This window comes from Moschus berezovskii, chromosome 15 (assembly GCF_049115385.1).
Source record: "Moschus berezovskii isolate FMDL1 chromosome 15, NW_MosBer_1.0, whole genome shotgun sequence".
NCBI lineage: Eukaryota > Metazoa > Chordata > Mammalia > Artiodactyla > Moschidae > Moschus > Moschus berezovskii.
This window is the reverse complement of record NC_142474.1, coordinates 29,837,318-29,861,439: the sequence shown is the minus strand read 5'-3', so window position 1 is coordinate 29,861,439 and position 24,122 is coordinate 29,837,318. Positions and strand designations below refer to the sequence as shown.

General features: G+C 45.9%; 1 protein-coding gene across 3 annotated transcripts; it reads left to right on the top strand.

The window, feature by feature from the left end:
* The first annotated feature begins 6,088 nt into the window (after positions 1–6,088).
* On the top strand, positions 6,089–23,702 carry TCFL5 (transcription factor like 5). 3 transcript variants are annotated; one of them, XM_055433669.2, is made up of 6 exons: positions 6,090–6,829; positions 7,767–7,953; positions 8,227–8,389; positions 10,855–11,098; positions 12,978–13,119; positions 22,850–23,702. In XM_055433669.2, the coding sequence occupies exons 1-6, from the start codon at positions 6,165–6,167 to the stop codon at positions 22,970–22,972; spliced, it is 1,524 nt and encodes a 507-aa protein (XP_055289644.2). In that variant the 5' UTR covers positions 6,090–6,164; the 3' UTR covers positions 22,973–23,702. The 3 variants fall into 3 exon arrangements, with proteins under 3 accessions (XP_088700043.1, XP_055289644.2, XP_055289635.2); XM_055433660.2 differs by having other exon boundaries at positions 10,852–11,098; XM_088843917.1 differs by lacking the exon at positions 22,850–23,702 and having other exon boundaries at positions 6,089–6,829; positions 10,852–11,098; positions 11,911–13,120.
* Positions 23,703–24,122: the final 420 nt, after the last annotated feature.

Genomic DNA, 24,122 nt, shown 5'->3' with positions numbered 1-24,122 from the left:
AAAGTTTTTCTGTCTTGTGTGGCATCGTGTTGGAAAGTCAGGTCTGGACAGGACACCTCGATTCCCTACTTCCTGCGGGTCAGCGTGTTATGGGCAGGGGGTGCCCTTGGCCTGAAGACCCCTCCCAGATGCACCCCCTTTAGGGGACGGTTCCAGTGTGGGTCCCCACATCTAGCAGGAAGTCCGAGGCCACAAAAGAAAAGACAGAAGCACGATTAGGGGTGACAGGGACATGGGGTCTGGGGACAGGCAGTCGACGCAGGTCCCTTGCAGGATCGGCAGGCACCCAGAGTCCTAGTTGCTGACTCAGGGCTTAAAGGTGCATCGGGCTGGCCGGCAGGTTGGTAGGGAGCATGTGGTGAGGCAGAGCAGGTGGGCCAGGTGCTGTGCAGGGTGGAGTAAATGGTGGAGTGGAGTGGGAGCAGGGGACATGTGGTGCTTTTAGGTCAGGAGAACAACCTCCACTGGGAGGAGAGGATGAAGCTGTGGGTCTTGCCGTTGAACTTGAGCTGCATGACTGGCCCCAACCTGGTGACCCTGGCACCAGCATTTGTCTTCTTAACAAAGCTTGTGCACCCATCATCCTGCCGTGAGCCAAGACACCCAGAAAATGTCCCTTGGGCAGGACAGACCCCACCCCGTGGGCTGAAGAGTCAGTAACTGACCATCGGCTACCCAGCTGAACACACGAGAAACCAGGGGTGAGCGCAGGGATCCCAGCCTGGGGATACCGCCACCACTGCCATCTTGGAAATGCATCAGGCCCGCTGACACACAATGGCCCAGGAAGGAGGCCGCTCATCTGTGGAGAACCCCATGGTGCTAGCCTGACCTCGGTGAGTCCTGCCAGAGAGAGAAGCCCAAGTGCTGCAGGACAGACGCTGGGCAGGGCTGGGGGAAGCAGGTGCCCTGGGGTACGAGACCCAACCGCAACCCGGGTCCCTCAAGGTGAGGATTGGAGCTCCAGGTTTCGAATGATTGTGAAGCCTACTTCCCATCAGAAACTTAAGAAAGGGGAGACCCACCGAGACCACCCACACCTTCCCACCCAACAGGTCACTGGCTGTGTGCCTTTTCCCTTAATCTCTTTTCCCTCCATTTTCTTTTACACAATTGGGATTCTATACGTTCTTGTATCTTTTTTCACTTCTTATAACCTGGGTGATTCCCAAAGACATCAAGTATTCATCAAAAGCCTCATTTTCATTTTTCACATTGTTCAAAAGATTTCAAGCTTCTCCTTCCCAGAGAATGTGTGCTCCCTGGAGATATGTGGGGTCCCACATGTTCACAGAATGGGGGCAATGAGAGGTGTCCCAGGGAAACCAAGATTCCCCAGGAGCCGCCGTCCAGAGGCACGTGTTCCTCACAATGTCTCTGGCCTCTTTTTCCTGTACACATGTTGCTGGTGCTCAGGCGGGGATCACCAAGGAGGTACAGAGATATTTGCATCTTTGAGCAACACGTGAAGGTGGGGGACAGGCAGCCCTGGCAGGTGGACTGACTTATGATGTCACTGAGGGTCCCCTGCGCTGCCATCCTCTGCTCATGACTCTTTTCCTCCTGTTTGCAAGAAGGCTGCCTTTGGAACCATCACATCATCCCTTCACTATTGTAGGAGGAAGCCAGCATTGCCCCTTTAAAATGTCTGGTTTGACCTTGTTGGCCAGGTGGGCACACAGCCACCCCTGACTGCAACAGAGCCATCAGGGTATCAGTAAAAAGAAGAGGAATTCAGCCACCATGGACACCACCCCACAAAAGTTACACAGTGTGAGTCAGAAAGCTGATGGTGGCAAGTGCTGACAAGGATGCAAGACAGTGTAGAGGGAAGGCAGCACCCCCAGAGAAGAGCTCCCAGTTTCCAATCAGTGACTTGTCACTGAAGTCCATGAAACCAGCCATGTCCCTCTACATTCACCCCAAAGCATGTGCTCCCAGGGGGGCAATGTCACCCCAAGGGTGCAAGAGCCTGAATATTTTTAGTGATACATATTCACGATCACCCAAACCAGCAAACCACCCAGGTGCCCGTTAGACAATGTAGGGGTGGATTGAGGCCCAACTGCCCGGGGTAGCCACGTGCGTCCAGTGAGAGAATGGCCCCAGCCCAAGGCCATCAGCTGCAGGACTCTGCTCAGGACACGCCAGAGGCGACAGGAGGCAGATAGGGCAGGGTGGTGGGCATGGCAGCAGGGCTGAAGCATTCGGGGGACAAAGGGTCCTGTCCCACAGCAGCTCTGGAGGCTGTTTGCTCTCATGACCTAGACTGTGAGTGACACCCAGACCCACAGGGAGACTGTGCTGGGCTGGCAACTGCTCGGTGAGACCCAGCTCCTGCCTGTACACACATGCACATGGACACACACACATTGCATGTCAGGAACAAAAAGAAAGCAGCTCAAACCTGAAAGGCAGCTCGGCCGAGGTCACACTTCTTCCCTGGACCACGTGCATCCTTTCATCTGTGATGATGGACTGGCTCCCCATAGACATCTGTCATCATGTAAGTAGTAAAGGGACACTTCCCTTTTGTTTAAAGAAAACAGAGTAGGGAAGGAGGAGGTGGGAGTGAGGGAGAGAAGCCTTGGGTCCCTTTGCTGCTTCTCTTCACCACATGGTCAACCGGGTCAGGACACCCCGGCATGACCACAGCTCTGACATCCTACTCCATTGAAACTTTTCCAGACCAGTCCTGAAATCTCTCCACTGAGCCCTGGACATTCGGGGCCAATTCTCTCCAGCACGGGTCCACCTTGGGCTGCTTTTAATGTGTTGTGAGTTTGCAGTTTTTAACTATAGCCTCCCTGGGGGCTTCCCTCTTGACTTCCCTAGTGGCTAAGGCAGTAAAGCATCTGCCTGCAATGCAGGAGACCTGGGTTCGATCCCTGGATTGGGAAGATCCCCTGGAGAAGGAAATGGCACCTCACTCCAGTGCTCTTGCCTGGAAAATCCCATGGACAGAGGAGCCTGGTAGGCTACAGTCCATGGGGTCACAGAGTCGGACACGACTGAATGACTTCATTTTACTTTTTAACTATAGCCTCAGCCCTCTCCCTGCCTCTGCTGGTCTGACTCCTGCAGGCTACCTGCCCATTGTCATGGAACTGGTGGTCTTTTGACCTGGCAGCCTGACACTTCCATTTCCTTGGAAGTCCAAGTTAGTGGCTTCAAATTTTCCTTTGGTTTGTCTTTCCTTGTGTGTGTGATTTATTGATACTTTAACAGATGAAGAACCTTCGAGAAAGCAGAGGGAAACTTGTATTTTGTTCCTTGTCCTATTTCTTATTCCTATCAATCTATTAAACAGTATTTTTAGAAATATTTAAAGATAGTATCGAACACTTAAATACAAAATTAAAAACTTAATTAATTTTTGCAAATATTTAGTAACTGGTCACAAAAATATTTAATCAATTTCTCCCAAGTTGCTTCAAGGAACACACATCACAGGCCCAGGTCATGTGACAACAAATATTACTCAGGGCTCTGTGCTGTGCTAGTTGCTGAGTCCTGTCAGACTCTGCAAATTCTCCTAAGCAGCTAATTAAAATCACGTCTCTAACAAAGATTTCTCTGAACATCTTACTCCTTAAGGAGTGAATGAAACCCACAAGTCACAGCAACAAGACACACAGCACACAACATGCAGACTTGGAGCTGTGGGTTTCACTGTTGCTTCGTTATCTGGGTCAGGGGGAGACAGGGAGGGAGAGGGGGAAAGACAGAGAGGCAGGGACAGGGTGACACATCAGGGCTTGGTCTGCAGGCTTAGCTTGGCTGTGGGAGCAGGATAGACAGGACCGGCTGAGGGAAGGGTGTGGAGAATGGGGTGAGGACAGGTCAGGTTTCCTGAGGGACAGGCCTCTCTCCGTTTCTTTGCACCACCAGCCTTGATGGTCTGGCTTGAGAAGCTGGGCACTGTGTCGTAAGGCTTAAAGGCACACTGGGCTCGAGAAAGGCTGAGTGGGCCCCTAGGAGGTGGAACAGCGGGTGGAGCTGCTGTTCCCCAAGAGGGGGTCAACACATGTGTGACCCCAGGGTGTGACCTCTGAGTAGAAAAATCTGTGAGGCTGTGGCTCCTCTTCTGGCCTCCAGATCTCGTGCAGAACTGTCTCTGCTGACCCCTGACTGCGAACACACAGGAGAGGGGCTGCTGGAAATGCGGCCCGGCCGGCCACCACGGGTCTCCCCTACAGGATAGGCTGGCCACAGGGCGGCCCCTCCTGGCCTCAAAGGCAGCCTTTTCCATCGCTCCACGATGCTGTTTACTTTTTTCTTTTGGCATGTTTGGGACAGGGGCCTACTTTTGGCTCAAGGGAGCCAAGTGTTGGGGGTGGGCTTTGTCCCACCCTGACCTGCTTCCCCGGGCTCTGCCTGACTCCTCAGCTAAGGAGGGCTGCCCTGGAGGGCTAGACCAGAACTGTTGGGAGCCACATTTAGAGTCTCAAGAAAGCATGTTTGATATTTTCTTCGCATTTGATTTATAAAATAAGCTTCACTAAAGCCAGATCATTCTCATGTTTCATGTCTAAATAAAAGAAGGCTCAGAAACTGCTATTTGCAAGGAATCCATGCAAATCAAGAAACACAAAAAACACTGTAGGTGCCAGTGATCTTTATTTCTGGTAAATGAAAAGCCAAGTTGAATCTAATCTTTATTTTCTCTTTTAAACACTGTAAATTTCAGCGTAATCTGTGATTCTGCTACTCAGAGTGAGGTCCACTGATCAGAGGCACACATATCAGCTGGGGGCTCCCTAGAAAGAGGGCATTCTGGGACCTACCCAGGCCTGCTGAATTAGAATCTGCTTTTAAACAAGATCGCCAGGGCAAGTCTGTGCACATTACAGTCTGTGTTGATGTCATGCTTAGAATCGTCTCAAATATTTTATTGATATCATCCTGTATACTTATTGGTTATATAATTTTGTATTTCAATGATCTGAAACTAATTATTATGCTGGTGTGGGGGGAAATGCTCTTAATTTTTTCTCTATATGATCAATCAGATGTCCTGATATCTTTTATTGAGTAAGTGGTCCATCATTTCCCTACTGGGGACATACTAAGTGGGGGACAAAAAAAGCAAACTATCAAAGCAAAAGCATAGGACGATCTTATATTGTCCAAAGAAGAGATACTACAGAAGAAATAAATGAATGCCACTCCAAAGAGAGCCATTTGAGCTCTGATGGAATGAGCACAAGACTGACAGCCTGGTGGAAGAAAACTGTGCCTCTGAGGCACAGGCCTGTCCTTGAACTACCTGGTTCCCCTACAGAAAACAACCAGTGGGTGAGGCGGGGGCATGGGTGAGAGGTGGACACAGTACCTACACCTTAGAGGACAGGCTCAGGGTTAGCAAACCCACAAGGACAGAGAGGAGGTGAGTGGGTAGGGAGTGCTAATGGGTATGGTGTTCTTTGGGGTGAAAATGTTCTGAACCTGAATGTGGTGATGGGATGTGAATACAATGCCCCGAAGGGCACATTTTAAAAGGATGAACCTACGTAGCATGTGCACCACACTCACCACTGGCCAGTATTCGCGGCGTGCATCGATTACAGGAGCGCTGCCTGTTCTAGGACGAAACCTGGCGCCGCGTGTATTTATCTACCTGAGTTTTCACCTAGGCAGACTGCCTCCTCACACCTGAACTTTGGGCCGCTGTCTCACCTGTCTGCTGTTCGGATGCACGGAACCCTCGTGTCCCGAGAAGGGGCTACCCGCACAGCACCCCGTGGATCCGTGAACTCGAGGAGGTGAGTTGGAGAGGCACCTGCGCCCCGACACCCGGGCAGGCCCCGGGCAGTCTGCTCCCGCGACACTGGACTACAGTGGTCTTGACTCGCGGACGCGCGGACCGAGGCGGTCCGGCCCGGCGGAGTCTGGACCCCGGCGGCTCCGCCCCGCCCACTTCGCGCCCTCTACCTGCGCGCGCAGCCCGGGAGGTGGATCCAGGGCGGGGGAGGGGCGGGGCGGGCGGTTGGCGCGGCCGGGCCGCGGGGCGGGTCCGCGGGGTCGGGGCGGGGCCACGCCCGGGAGGGGCTGCCGTTGCGGGCTGGCGGCGCAGGCGCGCTGCGGCCGGCGGTTTCCGCGCTCCCGCCCGCCCGGCCAGGCCCCGCCGGCCCGCCCGCGCGCCCCACGCCGTTGGCGCCGGCATGTCGGGCCCCGGGCCGCGGGAGCCGCCGCAGGCGGGCGGGCCGGCGGGCCCCGAGGGCGCGGACGCGGCGCTGGGCGAGGCGGGGCTGAGCTTCACGACCACCGACCTGAGCCTGGTGGAAATGACGGAGATCGAGTACACGCAACTGCAGCACATCCTCTACTCGCACATGGAGGCGGCGGCGGCCGACGGCGAGCTCGAGACGCGCCTCAACTCGGCCTTCCTGGCGGCAGCGGCGCCCGGCGCGGCGGCGGGAGGCTTCGCAGCGGCGGGGGGTGCGGCGGCGGCGGCGGCGGCGGGGGGTGCCGCGCCGCCCGTGTATCCGGTGCTGTGCCCGCCCGCGCTGGCCGACGGGGGCTTCGCAGGCGCCAACCAGTGCCTGGGCCACATCGACTTCCAGGAGCTGCGCATGATGCTGCTGAGCGAGGCGGGCGCGGCTCCCGCCGCCGAGAAGACGCCGGGCGCCGACGGCCCGGGCCCGGGCGCACCCCGGCCCAAGGCGCCCGACGGCGCCGGCAAGGAGAACGCGGAGGGCGCGCCGGAGGCGCGGGCCAAGTCGGCGGTGCGCGTCCGCCTGGAGGACCGCTTCAACAGCATCCCTGCCGAGAACCCCCCCGCCCCGCGGGGCGCGGAGCCCCCAGAGCCCGGCGTGGCGCTCAACAAGTGGGTGCATCCCCCGGGGAGCGAGCCCGGCCGGGTGCGGGTGTAGACCAGGACCCGGTGCAGAGAAGCACCAGACTCGGTCTGCGTGTAGACCAGGGTCACGTGCAGAGGCCAGGGGCCTCCGTGCAGCTTGCATCATAACAGGGAGCAGGCCTGAGAGGGCCTGGGGCCGACCTGAGACGTTACGTGCTCTGTGCAGGCAGAGTGAGCAGGTGTTGGTTACACACCCCACAGCATTTCCTTTGTGGTGTGCACTCTGCGTCTGCACCTGGAAGAGAGATGAGTTAAGTGCACAGATGCTCCTGAGGATCAAGGCTTTTCCTCAGATCACCTACCTAATTGTCAGGAGAGGCCTCCGCTTCCCCTTGCATTGACTCAGGCTTAGGCTGACTTCACGCTGTGCAGATACAGCCCGTGGAAGGAGAGAGGTCATGTTGTGAGGCTTTGAGTGAAAAGCAGCTTCATCTTGCAGCCAGACTGCCAGCTCACAGGCACTCTCCCAGCGACTACTGGAGGGGAGTAGCCTGGCTGCTGGAGTGTCTCCTCAGTTTTCTGACTGTCCTCACCCTGTAGTTTTCCCTCCATTTTGCCCATAGTCGTCAGATTTTGGAGGATGGCAAAAAAAAAAAGAAACTCACCAGAGATTGGTGTCAGAAGTGGGATGGGAAAGGAGTTGTAACTGAAAGATGACACACAGCTTCACCTTGCATTGTGAGGCAGATAGTTTGAACTTGTCCCCTACAACACTAGTGGATAATTGTTTTATAGAGATTTCCATGATGAGGGGCCTTTCATGGTAACAGATTCGAGTTAGAATCTGTTATCTAGAAAATCTAATGTTAACCACGGGAGTGTGATAGTAAGTGATTGTGGTGTTTCAGGAAACTTACCCACCACACACACTTCACGTGTTTCTGGGTTTCTTTTGTCTTGGCAGTTTGGTAACTCTTATTCGCCATCCATCTGAACTAATGAATGTTCCTCTTCATCAACAACAAAACAAATGTACAACATTAGTGAAAAATAAAACTGCTGCTGCAACTACTGCTTTGCAGTTTACATACCCTCTGTTTACTACAAATGCTTGCTCTACTAGTGGAAATTCTAATATTTCACAAACACAGGTAGGGAAAATAATTTGTAAAGCTTTGCTCTTTTGTATTAAAAAGATAAATTGTATTTTAGTTAGGTCCCAAGGATTTTTTTTTTCCTTTCATTAAGCACAATAATATTTTAAAATCAAGAGTATGTGGTTTGGGGATATTTAAAAATCCTTAAAAGTTCTCCAAGTTCATATGAACAGTTTTGGTGTTATTTCTGTTAAAGTCCATTTTATTTGTGTGTAGAGAGGAGATTGTCGCATGTTGATAAAGTTCTTATTGCTTCGTTTTCTCCAGAGTTCTAGTAACTCATGTTCTATACTTGAAACTGCCAAGCATCAGGATATTGGATTGCCAAGAGCATTTTCCTTCTGTTATCAGCAAGAAATTGAATCCACTAAGCAGACTTTGGGTAGTAGAAACAAAGCTTTGCCTGAGCAGGTTTGGATTAAAGTAGGAGGTAAGTGATAAGGCAGAAGCTGGCAGATGCTTTCTCTTCCTGCCTGAGCTTTGCCCTTGATGTTGGGCGGGTTTTTTTGGCCATGGGTGGGAGAAGGGGGAGGTGGTTTATAAACATATGAAATAATCTTGGAAGTCTGCTTGCATTTTAGGAACCCTTTCCTCCCTCTGCTTTAGTCACCTCACTGTGAACATTCATACCAGATTTTGAAATTCGAGTTTATACTTGGCCTGGAAATATTCGGTTTAGATGCTGGTTTTTTTTTTAACAGTAACCTCTTTAAACAAAAATGATAGACATACATTTTTTGTTGCCTTCAAGTTGCTGACAGATGTCAAGTTTTTTGTTTTTGTTTTTTATTTCATACTTCATAAATGAGGCATGAGTCTGAAATCCACTCAGATTTTAGGGGAAGAGGAGCTAAAAAGCTTCTTGATGAAAGTGAAAGAGGAGAGTGAAGAAGTTGGCTTAAAGCTCAACATTCAGAAAACGAAGATCATGGCATCTGGTCCCATCACTTCCTGGCAAATAGATGGGGAAACAGTGTCTGACTTTATTTTTCTGGGCTCCAAAATCACTGCAGGTGGTGATTGCAGCTATGAAATTAAAAGACCCTTACTCCTTGGAAGGAAAGTTATGATCAGCCTAGATAGCATATTAAAAAGCAGAGACATTACTTTGCCAACAAAGGTCCGTCTAGTCAAGGCTATGGTTTTTCCAGTGGTCATGTATGGATGTGAGAGTTGGACTGTGAAGAAAGCTGATCGCTGAAGAATTGATGCTTTTGAACTGTGGTGTTGGAGAAGACTCTTGAGAGTCCCTTGGACTGCAAGGAGATCCAACCAGTCCATCCTAAAGGAGATCCGTCCTGGGTGTTCATTGGAAGGACTGATGCTGAAGCTGAAGCTCCAGTACTTTGGCCACCTCATGCGAAGAGTTGACTCACTGGAAAAGACCCTGATGCTGGGAGGGATTGGGGGCAGGAGGAGAAGGGGATAACAGAGGATGAGATGGCTGGATGGCATCACTGACTCGATGGACATGAGTTTGGGTAAACTTCGGGAGTTGGTGATGGACAGGGAGGCCTGGCGTGCTGTGATTCATGGGGTTGCAAAGAGTCGGACACGACTGAGCGACTGAACTGAACTGAGTGGTGGTGGTTTAGTCTCTCAGTTGTGTGCGACTCTGCAACTCCATGGACTGTAGTCCATCAGGCTCCTCTGTCCGTGGGATTTCCCAGACAAGAATACTGGAGCAAGTTGCCATTTCCTTCTCTAGGGGATCTTCCTGACCCAGGGATCGAACCCACGTCTCCTGCATTGCAGGCGGATACTTTACCAGTAGCACCACCTGGGAAGCCCTGGTGGGGACAGTCTGCAGATGGGCAAAGGATTGAGTTGGGAGCAAGAGGCCATAAGGTGATTCAGAAAGTTTTAGACATAAAGAAACTGCTGAAGACAAACTTTGCTTACCTCTGACGTTAACTCTCAATCCATTTTTCCTGGGAAGCATTCTTTTTCAAGTTATCCAACAATAACACAGCTCACACAATGTGCTTTCTGAGAGCTGATGGAGACAGGATAGTGATGGAGTGCTCCTGCTTTCTCCCACATCAGTGATTAATTTTTCCTGGTCATTGTGACGTTGTATGTGAAAGTATACGTTGTGTAAGGTACAAAGGTTAATATTAAAATAGTTCCTGTACTTACTATTCAGCTTAAGAAACAAAACATCACCAATACTTGTGAATTCCTCTCTATGTCTTTTAAAAGTTATCCCCATTCTGAAATTTGTGTTCAGCAATTCTGTCACTGTAGAAGATTTGGCTTTATATGGCACCTTGGGAATGCTCATCACCACTTGTATTAGTTAGATCCCTGTTTGATGGGAAATTGACATGTTTCTGTAGCACAAGTCATAGCTATGATGTGATTACTGGTTTTGTAGGGGGAGGGAATCTCATTTATAAGGTGAGGGCATGTTTAACCCTAAACCACTTAGGTTTTGTCCTCTTCTGAGCATTGCAGTTATAGTATCAGTTGTCATTTTAGAATAATTGCATATCAAGAAAATCTTTTGGAGAAAATATTTCTGGGTTTAAAAAAAAACCCAGATTCCATCCTGAATATCAGGAAAATCAAACAGCTTCTTGGTTTCTCTATTCAGAGATGACAGTTTAAATGCCTCTTGATTTAAAAGAGACCTTTGACAAGCTCTATTGATCACATAATACTCAGTGTATTTTAATTTAGTTTATGTTCAGTTTTATAGCTTGAAACCTGGAGCTCTGTGCCAGCTGCCCCTGTGGAATTTCTGAGGTTTCCTGTTTGGTTCTGTGTGCTCCTTACCCATTCATGTTTACATCTTGGATTGAAAATACTGAAAAATATATTCAGCATTTACGAGGGTAAGTTAAGAAGAACTGAAAAATTAAAATACCACTTTTTCCTTCTTTTGCAAAGAAGAAGCGCTTTGTAAACAGGCCATAAATAAGAGGAATCGGAGTAGGATACGTCAGTTGGACACAAACGTAGAACGAAGAGCCCTTGGAGAGATTCAGAACGTGGGCGAAGGCTCCACGGTGGCACAGGGTGCTTGGCAGTCAGCAGAATCATCCCAGGCCACCCTTGGTGAGCAGACCCAGAGCGGGCCGCAGGGGGGCCGGTCCCAACGCAGGGAGAGGCACAACCGCATGGAAAGAGACCGAAGGTAAGGCCTGAACGTCGGCAGCATAGGGTTGTCTCAGACGCCAAGCAGATGGCGGGCAGTGCTGGTGGCAGGCAGCCTTTTGTAGAAAACGGTGGTGCAGCCATTTCTGTGTTCAAAGAGAGAGAGAGCCGGCAGGAGTCAGTGGCCACTGTGTTTTTTGAGGTGGGAATACTCAAGATGACCCCCAGGCTTGATGATTCACTGGGAACACTCGTGGCTCTGGTCTATTTTGGACAAAGAACCCAGCAGAGCCAGCAGAGGCGTGTGGGGAGATGGCTGGGGGATCAGGCACCAGCTCCCAGGAACCCCTCCCAGTGGAGCCACTCAGGATGCCTGTCAGGCTCCAGCCATGGGAGTGTGTCCCCAGCCAGGAAAGCAATTGAGAGACTCGGGGCCCTGGGATCCTACTAGTAGGGGGCTGCCTTTGGGGGCCTTCCTTATCGGCCGCAGCCAGATCCCAGACCCCCAGAAGGAAAGCTGGTATTTGACATAAGCCATGTTTGTACCCATGGCTTAGTCACAGGATGGTGACTGGTGGTGGTGGGATCCCCCAAATCTGAGTTTCAAGGTGCCGGCCAGGGTCACTGGTCACTGAGTCATTCAATTTTGCTGGGTTTTTCTAAGAATGTTGGAGAAGGAGGATGTTACAGCTTATGTGAGTTGTTTTATCTGTTGATTTTATTTGTGCTGTTTTGCATAGGTCCAAAAGTGGTTACATTTTCTATTGCAGCTGGGTTTTTACATGATGATTCCCTCACATTTAGTTAATTAACTTAGTCATTTGTTGAGTACTGTACCAATTTCTGTTTTAGGCTCAGGAACTTCATCACTGAGCAAGACATATTCATCTCTGAACCTACAGTGTTGGACTAAGGCAATTTATTTCTTTTTAAAGGGAAATATTAAAGCTAGGCAGGTAGACACCATCCCTAAATATGTGTCCACACATAACTGAAGTCATTGTGAATTATAATAGGCATTGTTCGCTCTCTGACATGTATTTAATAAACATTTACTGAGTACCTACCATCTGACAAAAAGCCTTTTACTTACTACTACCTGTTGACAGTGAAGGTTTGAATTCTTCCTCTGCCACTTTCTAGTTTAGCAGCCTTCTTGTTCTTCTCGTCCCCTCCTAAGTTCCTCATGTATGAAATAGGTGTTTGAAGTGGGATGCCAGCATCAAACAAGCTGAGATGCTGGGCCTGGTGCCTGCGGCTACAGAGCATCTAGTGAATTCCCACTGTCACTGCCTTGCAAAGTGTCTCTTATATTCTGAGTGTACACGTGGGAAGGTGAGCATCAAGGGCCGAATTGTGTAAGGTGTTCCACGTCAGCTTGTGTAGCACTGAACACAATACGTGAGAGTTAAAATGGTCTGAGTAAGGCTCCAGTTACGTAAATCATCTCTGAAAAGACCAGGTTTGGGGACGTTAACAGGCTGGTAGTCTGTGTCCTCAATGAACTGGGACCCCTGGAAGAATAAGTGCTGTGAATCCTAGCTTGTGTGAGCTCCTTGGCACCTAGCGGGCAGGTGAATGCCTGCTGAGTGAAGGAACATTCTGCCCAGAAGAAGCACATACACAGTTTTGCTTCTGGTTTTGGGGCTTTGGGTCCATCCTTGCTCTAGAGGCTTGGAGATGGCCCTTGTATGTACCCCAGGAGAAGTAAAGAGGGAAGACTCTCCAGGGAGCGTGACAAGGCTGAGTTGGCCCCCATGGGGGCATGGTGCTGCAGAGGGGATCCTGGTGGGGGAGGAGCTACTCTTAGTTCTCAACGGCCAAGCTGGGAGCTAATTCCTTGAGGAACATAGGCACTCACTTTATTCCCTTGTTCTGCATCAGCTTTTCGATGTGATTAATTTGGGTTTTGACCATAGGCGCAGAATCCGCATTTGCTGTGACGAGTTGAACCTTTTAGTCCCATTCTGCAATGCTGAGACTGATAAGGCCACGACTCTGCAGTGGACCACAGCATTCCTGAAATATATTCAGGAGAGGCATGGAGATTCTCTTAAAAAGGTTAGTATCTAGGCCAGGAGACTTTCAATCCTGTAAATGGATCAGTATTGCTATTTATCCTTTTCCTCGAAGATGTCCCAAACTGTCCTTTGTTTCCTGGACTTTAATATCAGATACCGAGTCCAGTGTGAGTAACACCCTGCTTGTTAATGGTGGAATTATCTGTTGTCAAAGTACAAAGCACAGCCTGGGTTTGTCCACTAACTGCAAAGCGTAAGCCTGCATTATCAGTTGTCAACTAGCAGGGAGACACCTGCTCTGTACAGTAAATTGTTTGGGGGCTCAGTTGGGTTTCAGAGACTGGCCTGTAGGGTGTGAATTTTTGCCCTCAGAAATTGTTGTGAAAGGGATAAAGCACAAATAGAAACAAAAAGAGGCAATTCAGTGTCAAAAATAATCAAACAGTCTGGTTAGCAAACCTGTTGAGAAGGCAGAGCAGAGAGACCCTTCGGCCTGGGTGATGGAGGACTATGCGGGGTCCTGCAACAAGCATCTCAGTTTCTTGGTACAGCGAGCACCTCAACCTTGACCCTGTCTTTTGGGGCTGAGGAGCCATTGATACCCTGCGAGTCAGCTGGGCTCCTGGTGGGACCTGATGCTGGATGTTAGTGAGGGTCGCACTCATGCCCTTTCTTGGGGTTTCAGATGAGAGAATGTGCCCGGCAGTGGCTCCTGTGCTCTGCCTTGGGGTACCTTGGGTCCAGGTACCTGCCTCAGAACTTGAGGTGGGGGCACGTGGTTAGTGGAGAGCGCCCTGATTTTGCTCCTGGTCCCAGCTGTCGTGCTGCTGTTGACCAAGCATAAGTCTGATAAGAGAACTGAGCTGACATTGGTGTAATAAACAGGGAACCATTTTAGAAAGAGCCTCCTGTGTCTAGATCCTGGGGGCCTGAGCATGCCCCCCCTGCCCACAGCCAGCCTCTCAGGCTGAGTGCTGAGAGTTTGTCTTTTCCATTACCTTTCCTGTGCCCATGTGCATCTCCATCTTGTGAGTTTTGTAATTAATTTCATCAAGTTCCTTATTTTCATTGTATATTTTAATTGCCTTTTAAAGCCATACCTATGTTAGATTTGTGCTAATTGGATCATTTATGGTTATTTATAATGTGGTTATTCTGGTTATTTTTTTAATTTTATTTTTTAGCAATATACTTGGTTTATTGTAATAAAATAAAGCTTTTATGTTTAAAAGAATTTAATGGTTGACTCTGTGTACCTTTTAAGTGGTGAATTATTATTCATATGATTGATTCAAATATGATGATGGTGTTTACAACAACCAAAAGAACTTAACTGTCTCTATACTCAAAGATTAAATAGATTAAAACATATTAATTTTTGTGTGTATTAGGTTTCCAGAATATTTCTGAAATTGAATTACATTGAGTTTGTAAATTGTTTCTGTGTCAGATTACAGGACCCATCAAAAAACAGGCTGAAGTAATATCAGTAGCAATTTTGGGGAGAATTAGACTGGAAAATTCTAAACCTTTGTGTCATTACTGTTTCCTTAGTGACGTCCCCCCTCCCACTTACATGAACATTTTTGTTCTTAAAGATAAAATACATAAAAGTCTTAAGTAATTTGCCAAGATTATTTCAGTATACATCTCATCCCACAGCCCTTTCTGGATCACCAAGGAAGTCCAAGACTCTGCTTTTTAAGAATAGTATTTTATCTATCCTATTTCTCACATTCTGATCTGTAAAGATGGCAGATTTTAAGAGCTTGCTGAGACCTCCATTGTGACCGCTTATGTAGTCAACTTTTTAAACATTCTGTGTTCATTTGGAAAGTACATGCATTCTCTGTTTGGCGGATTCTGTGTGTTTATTAGGTCAAGGTCACGAAATATTGTTCAGGCCTTTCTTGTCCTCTCGTGTCTGTCACACCTGCTGTTCCGAGAGCCTGCGTGGCATTCCCCACTGTGAGCCGCCTGTCCTGTCTCCTTGGGGCTCTCGTGCAGCTGAGTGTTGGGGCACCCCATCCCACCTGGGCCTTGAGGTTTGTCACCCCTCTTGATTTTATTAACCTTTTGCCTTTAATTCTCTCCTCTCTGTATGGATGACACCAGTTTTCCTCTTCCTCACTTCCTGATATAATTTCTTGACATGTAACCATAACAATCTTTCTTTTTCCTACTAAAAATACACATTTTATCATTGGCATTCTCCTACTTACAAATGTAATGTGAATATCAAGTTTGACCAGATATCATTTCAAGGTGTCTGATGAGTTGTAAAAATCCCTTCAGTTCAGTTCAGTTCAGTCGCTCAGTCGTGTCCGACTCTTTGCGACCCCATGAATCACAGCACTCCAGGCCTCCCTGTCCATCAGCAACTCCCAGAGTTCACTCAAACTCATGTCCATCGAGTCGGTGATATCATCCAGCCATCTCATTCTCTGTCGTCCCCTTCTCCTCCTGCCCCCAATCCCTCCCAGCATCAGGGTCTTTTCCAGTGAGTCAACTCTTCACACAAGGTGGCTAAAGTATTGGAGTTTCAGCTTCAGCATCAGTCCTTCCAATGAACACCCAGGACTGATCTCCTTTAGAATGGACTGGTTGGATCTCCTTGCAGTCCAAGGGACTCTCAAGAGTCTTCTCCAACACCACAGTTCAAAAGCATCAATTCTTCGGTGCTCAGCTTTAGAACTCAGTTATTTCAATCAGGTTTTGTTGAAATAGACGCTAATTGAGCCAGCCAGAGTGATGGTTTACTGTTGGTGCACTCGAGGGCAGGAGATGTCCACTTGTCTCCCTCTCTCACTGTCCCTCCAAGTTCCCATGAGTCAAGTCCCAGGAACTGTGTGATAGTCTGGATTGAGCCGTGCCTGAGCTCTACTCTTGGCAGAACTATTGAGAAGAAAGATGGCTGCCCAGAGGTAGTCTGCTCATTGTGTGAAGGTTGTTTAGAAAATCTCCTGAAGAACTTTCTTACATCTGAGAAATGATGACTTCTGTTTAGTTATTCTCAAAGGTAAACTCTATCTTCTCAAATATAGACAAATATTTTATAGTTGGGCTTGGGGTGTCAGAATACAGAAAATGATAAAACTATGGTTCATTTTATATTAAGATCCACTGAAAATATTTTAAATATTGGGAAGAAAATTAGAGTATATTTACGTACAGATATAGCCTCTGAGTGATTGTTGCAAATGGCAGATGGCCTTGGTCGGGCTGGCCATCTTGGTCACCACTTGGTCGGGTGGAGTTCTCCAGCAGCTCCAGATGATTCAGAAGGTAGAGCGGTGGCAGCAGACACAGTGGTTACACTTCCCTTCGTGGTCATGAATTAAGTTGAAATCTACTGTAGTCCAGCAGCAAAAAGATGACATGATTCAAAAATGGGCAAAGGACTTGAATAGACATTTCTCCAAGGAAGATGAGCAAATGGACAATAAGTACATGAAAAGATGCTCAACATCACTAATGATCAGGGAGATGCAGATCAAAAGCACTTTAATGGACATGAGATACTAGTTCACACCCATTAAGTGGTGGTGGTGTTCAGTCGCTCAGTCGTGTCCAACTCTTTGCAACCCCATTTACTGCAGCACGCAAGGCTTCCCTGACCTTCAGTATATCCCAGAGCTTGCTCAAACTCATGTCCATTGAGTCGGTGATGCCATCCAACCATCTTGTCCACTGTTGTCCCCTTATCCTCCCGCCTTCGATCTTTCCCAGCATCTGGGTCTTTGCCACCCATTAGGTGTGGCTATTGCACAACAAAATAACAAGTGTTTGTGAGGATGTGGAGAAAAACTTTGGGATTGCTGGTGAGAATGTAAAATGGTACAGCTGGTGGTTCTTCAAAAAGTTAAACATAGAATTACCATATAATCCAGCAATACCACTTCTGGGTATTGTAATTACCCATGAGAGTAGAAAATCGGGGACTTGAACAGGTATTTGTATACCAGTGTTCATAGCCACATTATTCACGGTCAGCAGAAGATGGAAACAATCCGAGTGGTGGAGATAATCCAATCAGCAGGCGAATGGATAAGCAGAATGTTTCTACAGCCAATAGAATACTATTCAGCCATGAAAAGGAATGAAGTTCTGACACATGCCTCACAACATGAATGGACCTCAGAAATAGGATGATGAATGAGAAAAGACAGACACAAAAATACAAATACTGTATGATTCCACTTATATGAAGTCATCTGATTCGTAGAGTCAAAATGTAGAATGGTGCCAGAGGCTGGGGGAAGTGGATGGGGAGTTAGTATTTAATGGGGACAGAGTTTCAGTTTGGAAAGATGAGAAAGTTCTGGAAATAATGATGATGATTACACAACTTTGTGAGTGTACTTAAGCCACTGAATTTTACACTTATGAGTGGTAAAAACAGCAAGTTTTATGTTCTATATATTTTACCACAATAAAAATATATAAACCCAGACTTAATTGTGTAAGAATGTTGTTCTTTAAAAAACAAAAAACGGAGATGCATGCATGCACAAAAATGGAGAGACTGGAATAATGAACTGTGTCACATAGCTCAGCCTCAGGCATAACTTCATTTCACCGATTCATCCCCATCCTCCCACCCTCACCAAATTATTTTAAAGTGTTTCCAGACGTCAGGTCACTTCATTTGCAAATGTATCTCTAAAAAGGAAAGTGCTGGTTAAAAGTACAACCGCATCATCATCATCTTCCTTAATCTCAATCCCTGTCCAGATTTCTCTAGCTCACAACTGTTGTTTTATAGTTGACTTATTTGAGTCAGTATCCAAACATTGTGTTTGGTTCATAGCTCTTAAATATCTTTTAATATGCAATGTCTCCCTTTCCTATTTTCCTTACTGTTTTAATTGATGAGATTGAAAGTCACTGAATGAAATTTGGGTCCACTCGCCCACACACAGTAAAGCCAATGTTCTGACACCGGATTGTGGTGAAAGAAAGGGGCAGTGTTTATTGCAGGTGCCAAACAAGGAGTCTGGGTGGCTTAATGCTCAAATGACCTGAACTTGTTTTGGTGCCTGCAATAAATGCTGCACTCCCGTTCACCAAAACCTGGTGTCAGTAGATTGGTTTTACTGTGTGCAGGCGAGTGGACCCAAATTCTGCTCAGTAACAGATTTTGGCACCCAGATGCAATGGAAATCCCATCTGGGTCACCAAAAACTGTTAAACCAAACTTGGATCTGCTCACCCATGTGCAGTATTACATATCATGATTAGTTATACTCTGTGACAACATCAGAGAATTTTTTCTGTATGTTTTTCATGTAATTTAACATACTAAATAATGTCAATTAGTTTAATATTTCCTCCCTGAGATGCCTCAGGAGTCTTAAGAGTCAGCTAGAGAAGGAAACTTACAACCTATTATCAAAAGCAGCTCAATATTCCAGGAAAACTTTGCTCCCTTAACAGAGAGGAAAACCATATTGAGTCTTGCGCCAGCTTACTTTCAATAGCAAGCTTCATTTACTTAATTCATCTCAGTCTAATCTGAGCCCATCTTGACCACATGCGAAACTCTTTCCTTAAGATTCTTTTTCCGCAAACCTTCCATCACTTTCTGTATCCTTGTTAGTTTGTCCTTTATTTTTTCCCATCCAGAGACCACAAGCCCTGGGACAAAACTATTCTCCCTTTACCCCCTGAACAAAGATATTTCCATTTGTTATATCTTGTCTCACTGACAGTGTATATTCTACTTGCTTTACACATTGAAATCCTTCCCTTATTACTTTTAGAAGCTTAATTACATATGTATTACAATTTTAACCCTTAAAAACTTTAATCTCTAGTGAAAACCAAGAAGCAAGTAATTGAACTGTTCTTTACATCAGCATGGGCTTCCCTGATAGAAGATCCGCTGGAGAAGGGATAGGCTGCCCACTCTAGGATTCCTGGGCTTCCCTCGTGGCTCAGTTGGTAAAGAATCCACCTGCAATGCAGGAGACCTGGGTTTGATCCCTGGGTTGGGAAAATCCCCTGGAGAAGGGAAAGGCTACCCACTCCAGTATTCTGGCCTGGAGAATTCCATGGACATTATAGTCCATGGGGATCACAAAGAGTCGGACATGACTGAGCAACTTGCACTTCACTTACATCAACATGTTTTGATTGGCAAGCACACAAACACATTCTGTAATCTCTAAAAGCATATGTTTTCCTACAACTTTTCAATTTAATGTGGTACAGGACATGTGTCTAATAAGCCCCAGCATCTTTAGTTTTTTTCCTCAAAGGAGATGAAAGAAGGTGAACTTAGGCTTGTCCAGTGATCAGTGTTAATGCTCAGAAGATCTGAACTCCTGGTTTGGTACCTGTAACAAACACCACACTTTCCTTCACCACACCCTGGTGTCATTAAATTGGCTTTACTGTGCCACCGACCAGGAGTCCTTGGCCCATGGCACTGGTTTTTCTGGTAAAGGAAAACAAGGTGCTCACTTTAGTGGGTTGAGACATCTTTGGAAGTAATAAAACTGATGTGTGTTGACACCAGAGTATTCTTCCCTATCACGTTGACTTCAGCTGCAGAGGAGCACTGATTGGGGTTTTCCCTTTTGGACTAAGTAAGGCTTGGTCAATCCTGGATGTTCATTGGAGGGACTGATGCTAAAGCTGAAACTCCAATACTTTGGCCACCTCGTGCGACGAGTTGACTCACTGGAAAAGACTCTGATGCTAGGAAAGGTTGGGGGCGGGAGGAGAAGGGGACGACGGAGAATGAGATGGCTGGATGGCATCACCGACTCTGTGGACATGAGTTTGAGTGTACTCTGGGAGTTGGTGATGGGCAGGGAGGCCTGTCGTGCTGTGATTCATGGGGTCGCGGAGAGTCGGATACGACTGAGCGACTGAACTGAACTGAACTGAACTGAAGGCTTGGTCATGTGGCTTTGTCTCTCTGATGGCCACTGGTTAGGAACTCCCTCTTTTGAGACTAGGGAACTTAAGCCTTGAGAGACAGGTTTGCCTTGACTTGTTTGTTTGCTTGGTATTTGACAACACTGGCCATGAATAATTAAGTGTGAGTGATCAGTGCTCTGTTCTACCTTGTAGTCTAAGGTGTATTTTACAAAACTGGTAAATGTTCAACTATGCTTCTATAAAAAGAAAATGATTTTTTTTTAAACACCACATAGCCACAACATTCTTCATTCAAACTCTAGAGAAAATTGGTTAAGATGAAACTTGAAATTCTAAAACTGGTTTCTTTTTGCCTATCAGTTAGAGAAAACTGGCTTAGATGTTTTCTCAGCATCATGACCCTCAGAGATCAAAATATTCCTAGGATAAACACTGAAGTTATAACTCTTATCATTTTTTGAAATGCAGACACAACTCACATTGCCTGTGACTTCAGTGGTGGCTTAATTAGTAGAACTACACAACAAAGGGGGAAGAGAGAAAGAACCTTTTTAAAATCAAGTAAATTCAGCTTATCCCAACTGTTATGAAGTTTTCTGTTTGCTGGGTGAGTTGCCATGATGCTGGTGGTCACTATTGCTTATCTTTTCATTTGCATTTTGTTTGTTGTTAAAACAGGAAGCCTTTGGGAACATCAGGGAATTCTTGGACTTCACCTTTTGTTTTGTCCTGAGGGAATCTTGTTCTCTGTTTATGTGTGTTTGCCTTTGTCTCGTGTGTAAGTGTACCGCCATGGGAACTCAAGCTCATTTCTCAAATGCAGTCTTTTGGGGTACATTCTTCAGAATTGGACTGCTTTCAGTCACAAACCAATAAAATGTACAAAAAATGATTTTCCTTTGTAATATCACCTGTCCATAATATTCTGTAGATTTAGGGAAAAGATGGCTTGCTAGTGGATACCTAAATTTTGTTACTATTATACAGCATAGGGCGGTTTTATAATAGAGATAGAAAATGGGATAATAGTTGTAAACTGATAAGTTTTGTATTGAAATACAAGCTATGTCATCTCTCGATGGATAATGTCTGTATAATATCATAAATAATAAAATAGAGATAAATGGGATAAAAGCTTTCAGATGAACTCTTTAGGAATAATTGTGTATTAGTTTTTCCAGATTTTTGGTAACTTGAAACTAGTTTTGCTAAACTAAGTTGTGTGATAGAAATTCATTAAAGGTCTAAGTCATTTTTCATTAAGATAAAATACTAGAAAATTGATTGCTAGACAAGTCTAAGTTCACTTTTTGTCTTCTGAGAGAGAAAAAAATCTTCAGTTATTTGGGCTTATTAGACACATGTCCTGTACCACATTAAATTGAAAAATTGTATCATAGGAAAATATATGCTTTTAGAGGTTACAGAATGTGTTCTTAAGTTTGCCAATCAAAACATGCTGATGTAAAGAACAGTTCAATTACTTGTTTCTTGGTTTTTACTAGAGATTAAAGTTTTTAAGGGTTAAAATTGTAATACATATGCAATTAAGCTACTAAAAGTAATGAGGGAAGCATTTCGGTATGTAAAGAAAGTAGGATATTCACTCTCAGTGAGAGGAAGATATAAAGAATGGAAATGTCTTTGTTCAGGGGGCAAAGGGAGAATAATTTTGTCCCAGAGCTTGTTGTTTCTGAATGGGCAAAAATAAAGGACAAACTAATACGGGTACAGAAAGTGATGGAAGGTTTGTGGAAAAGGAACCTTAAGGAAAGTGTTTTACATGTGGTCAAGATGGGCTCAGATTAGATTGAATTGAATTAAGTAAATGAAGTTTGCTATTAAAAGTAAGCTGGTATAAGACTCGATGTGGTTTTCTCTCTGTTAAGGAAGCAAAGTTTTCCTGGAATATTGAGCTGCTATTGATAACAGGTTGTAATAAGTTTCTTTCTCTAACTGACTCTTGAGTTTTCCAGAAGACTCCTGAGGCATCTCAGGGAGAAATATTAAACCAATTAAGATTATTCAGTATTGTATATTACATGAAAAACTTTATATGGAAAAAAATTCTCTGCTGAAGTTGTCACAAAGTGTTAAGTTTTCACGACATGCAAAAGCTTCATGTTGGCGAGCGGGCCCAAGCTGTGGCCTGTGGGACTTCCCGCCTTCGGCATCTCACAGATCTGTATCTTTTGTTTCCTGGAGGCCTGTGAGCCTCAGGTTGTCTGCTTGCACTTGCCTTCTCCTTTTGTGAACTTGAGACTGATACAGCCATTAAAACTGAGGCCTTTTCGAAAGCATTTAGAGGTAGAGTGGCATTAACTTGACCCACAGCCAGTAGAATACTGGGGAGTCACCTCAGTCTGGCTATCGCCATGCCCAGTACTGAGCACCTAGCAGCAGGGGAGGGTGGAGATTGTAAATGCCTCTGGCGGGAGGGGTGCGTAATGGTACATGGGGTCTGTGTGGGGTGGTGGAAAGTTCTGGAAATGGAGAGTGGTGATGGTTTGCACAAGAGTGTGAACATACTTAATGCTACTGAATTGCACACTTACAAATGATTAAAACGGTAGAGTTTATGTCTGTGTTACCACAATGAAAGTAAAAAATACAGTGCTTTTTTAAATATCAGAAGGGTTTACAATCTGGTCTGGCATTTTGAGAATCTACTGGAAAATGAAATAAAAATACATGTAAAGGTAACTGAGGAAAGTGTCTGAATCCCCATCTTTATCCCCTTACAAGATGTGACATATATTTGTAACACCTTAATTATATGTTTTAATGTAGGTTAGCTCTTAATGTCGACCTTTTGTGTTTTTGAAAACAGCAGTTTTCATGTCTATGCATATAGTACGTTGATGGTCATGTCTTGATTTTAGGAATTTGAGAGTGTATTTTGCGGTAAAACTGGCAGAAGGCTAAAGTTGACCAGACCAGACTCCTTGGTGACGTGTCCTGTGCAGGAGAGTCTACAGAGCAGCCCAGCTATGGAGATCAAGTGACTGGATGTGAACACTGGTTCCTGGGCAGTAGACAGCCACTCCTTTGTGACACGCAAACATTACCTCGGACCCTGGACTTCCGCTCTGATAGTCTAACTTGAGAGGGACGTGTCTTAGCTCATGGGACTCTAATGTGGACTTTGAAAGCCCATTTTGTAGAAATATTTATCTAGAACAAAACACTTACCCATTAATGTCCTCTTAGACCTTTTGGGGATGAAGACATCTTGACAATTAGTAAGTAATTTTTCAATTATCTGTCTGATTCCATCATGTTTTCTTAACATGATAACTTAAAAAAATTAACATCCTTTGTAATTTTAGTCTTAAAAGGTACATTGCTTTTTACTTATTTTATTTACATTTTAGATATGCCCCGTTAGCAACTAGAACAAGTTAAATTGTTCTTAATTGTAAGTAGTTTGGGAATTTTATTTCTTTCGTTTATCACTTCCCCTTGTAATGATTTCCAGCTGCACCGAACTGTATTGCAAAATGCAGTCCTCTTTCAAACCTTTTTGCTGGAAATTTTCCAGAGACCTCCTTTAAAGGTACTTTTGTCCATAAATGAAATATTGTCACAGTAGTATTGCTTCAGTGCCCTCATTTTCATAGTGGGAGTCATTACTTTCTGTGCAATAAACTGTAATGTTTGGAACTGAGTTTTTCAAATGAGTGGCTTTATTTGTTACAACAGATAATCCCAATAGGCTTTAGTGCAATACAATCACTTTCAATAAATACTGTCAACGGAGATAGTTAAAAGTTTGTGCACAAAAGAAGCAGGTAAATCAGACGAGACCTTTGTATGGAAGGAATACCGTACATTAAATTCTTTATTTTATTTTTTTTGTAATACTGTGGCCAGTCATTAATCTGAAGATTTAGTGTGTCATTTTATTGAAGTGTTATTTTAGTCTTTACACAAATGCCATGTAAACAAGTTGCTGACTGTTCTTTCTCTTGTGGAGTTGTACGGAACCTTCTGTGTGTTCACCCTCAATCCCTCTGAAATGCTGGCCTGTGTCTGAGGTATGACGATACAGCTGAAGGGACCGTTGTAAATTCACGTAGAGACGGAACACTTCTGACAGCAGCTCACTGAAGCATGCGCTTGGGGACCAAGTGTCCAGTCGTCGCTGCTGAGGAC

Excerpts from the sequence above, each read along its gene's own strand:
- TCFL5 (XM_055433660.2), top strand. The coding sequence starts at position 6,165 with ATGTCGGGCCCCGGGCCGCGGGAGCCGCCGCAGGCGGGCGGGCCGGCG. Across the intron at positions 6,830-7,766 it reads CCCGGCGTGGCGCTCAACAA|TTTGGTAACTCTTATTCGCC; the intron begins GTGGGTGCATCC and ends TTGTCTTGGCAG. Across the intron at positions 11,099-12,977 it reads CGCATGGAAAGAGACCGAAG|GCGCAGAATCCGCATTTGCT; the intron begins GTAAGGCCTGAA and ends TTTTGACCATAG.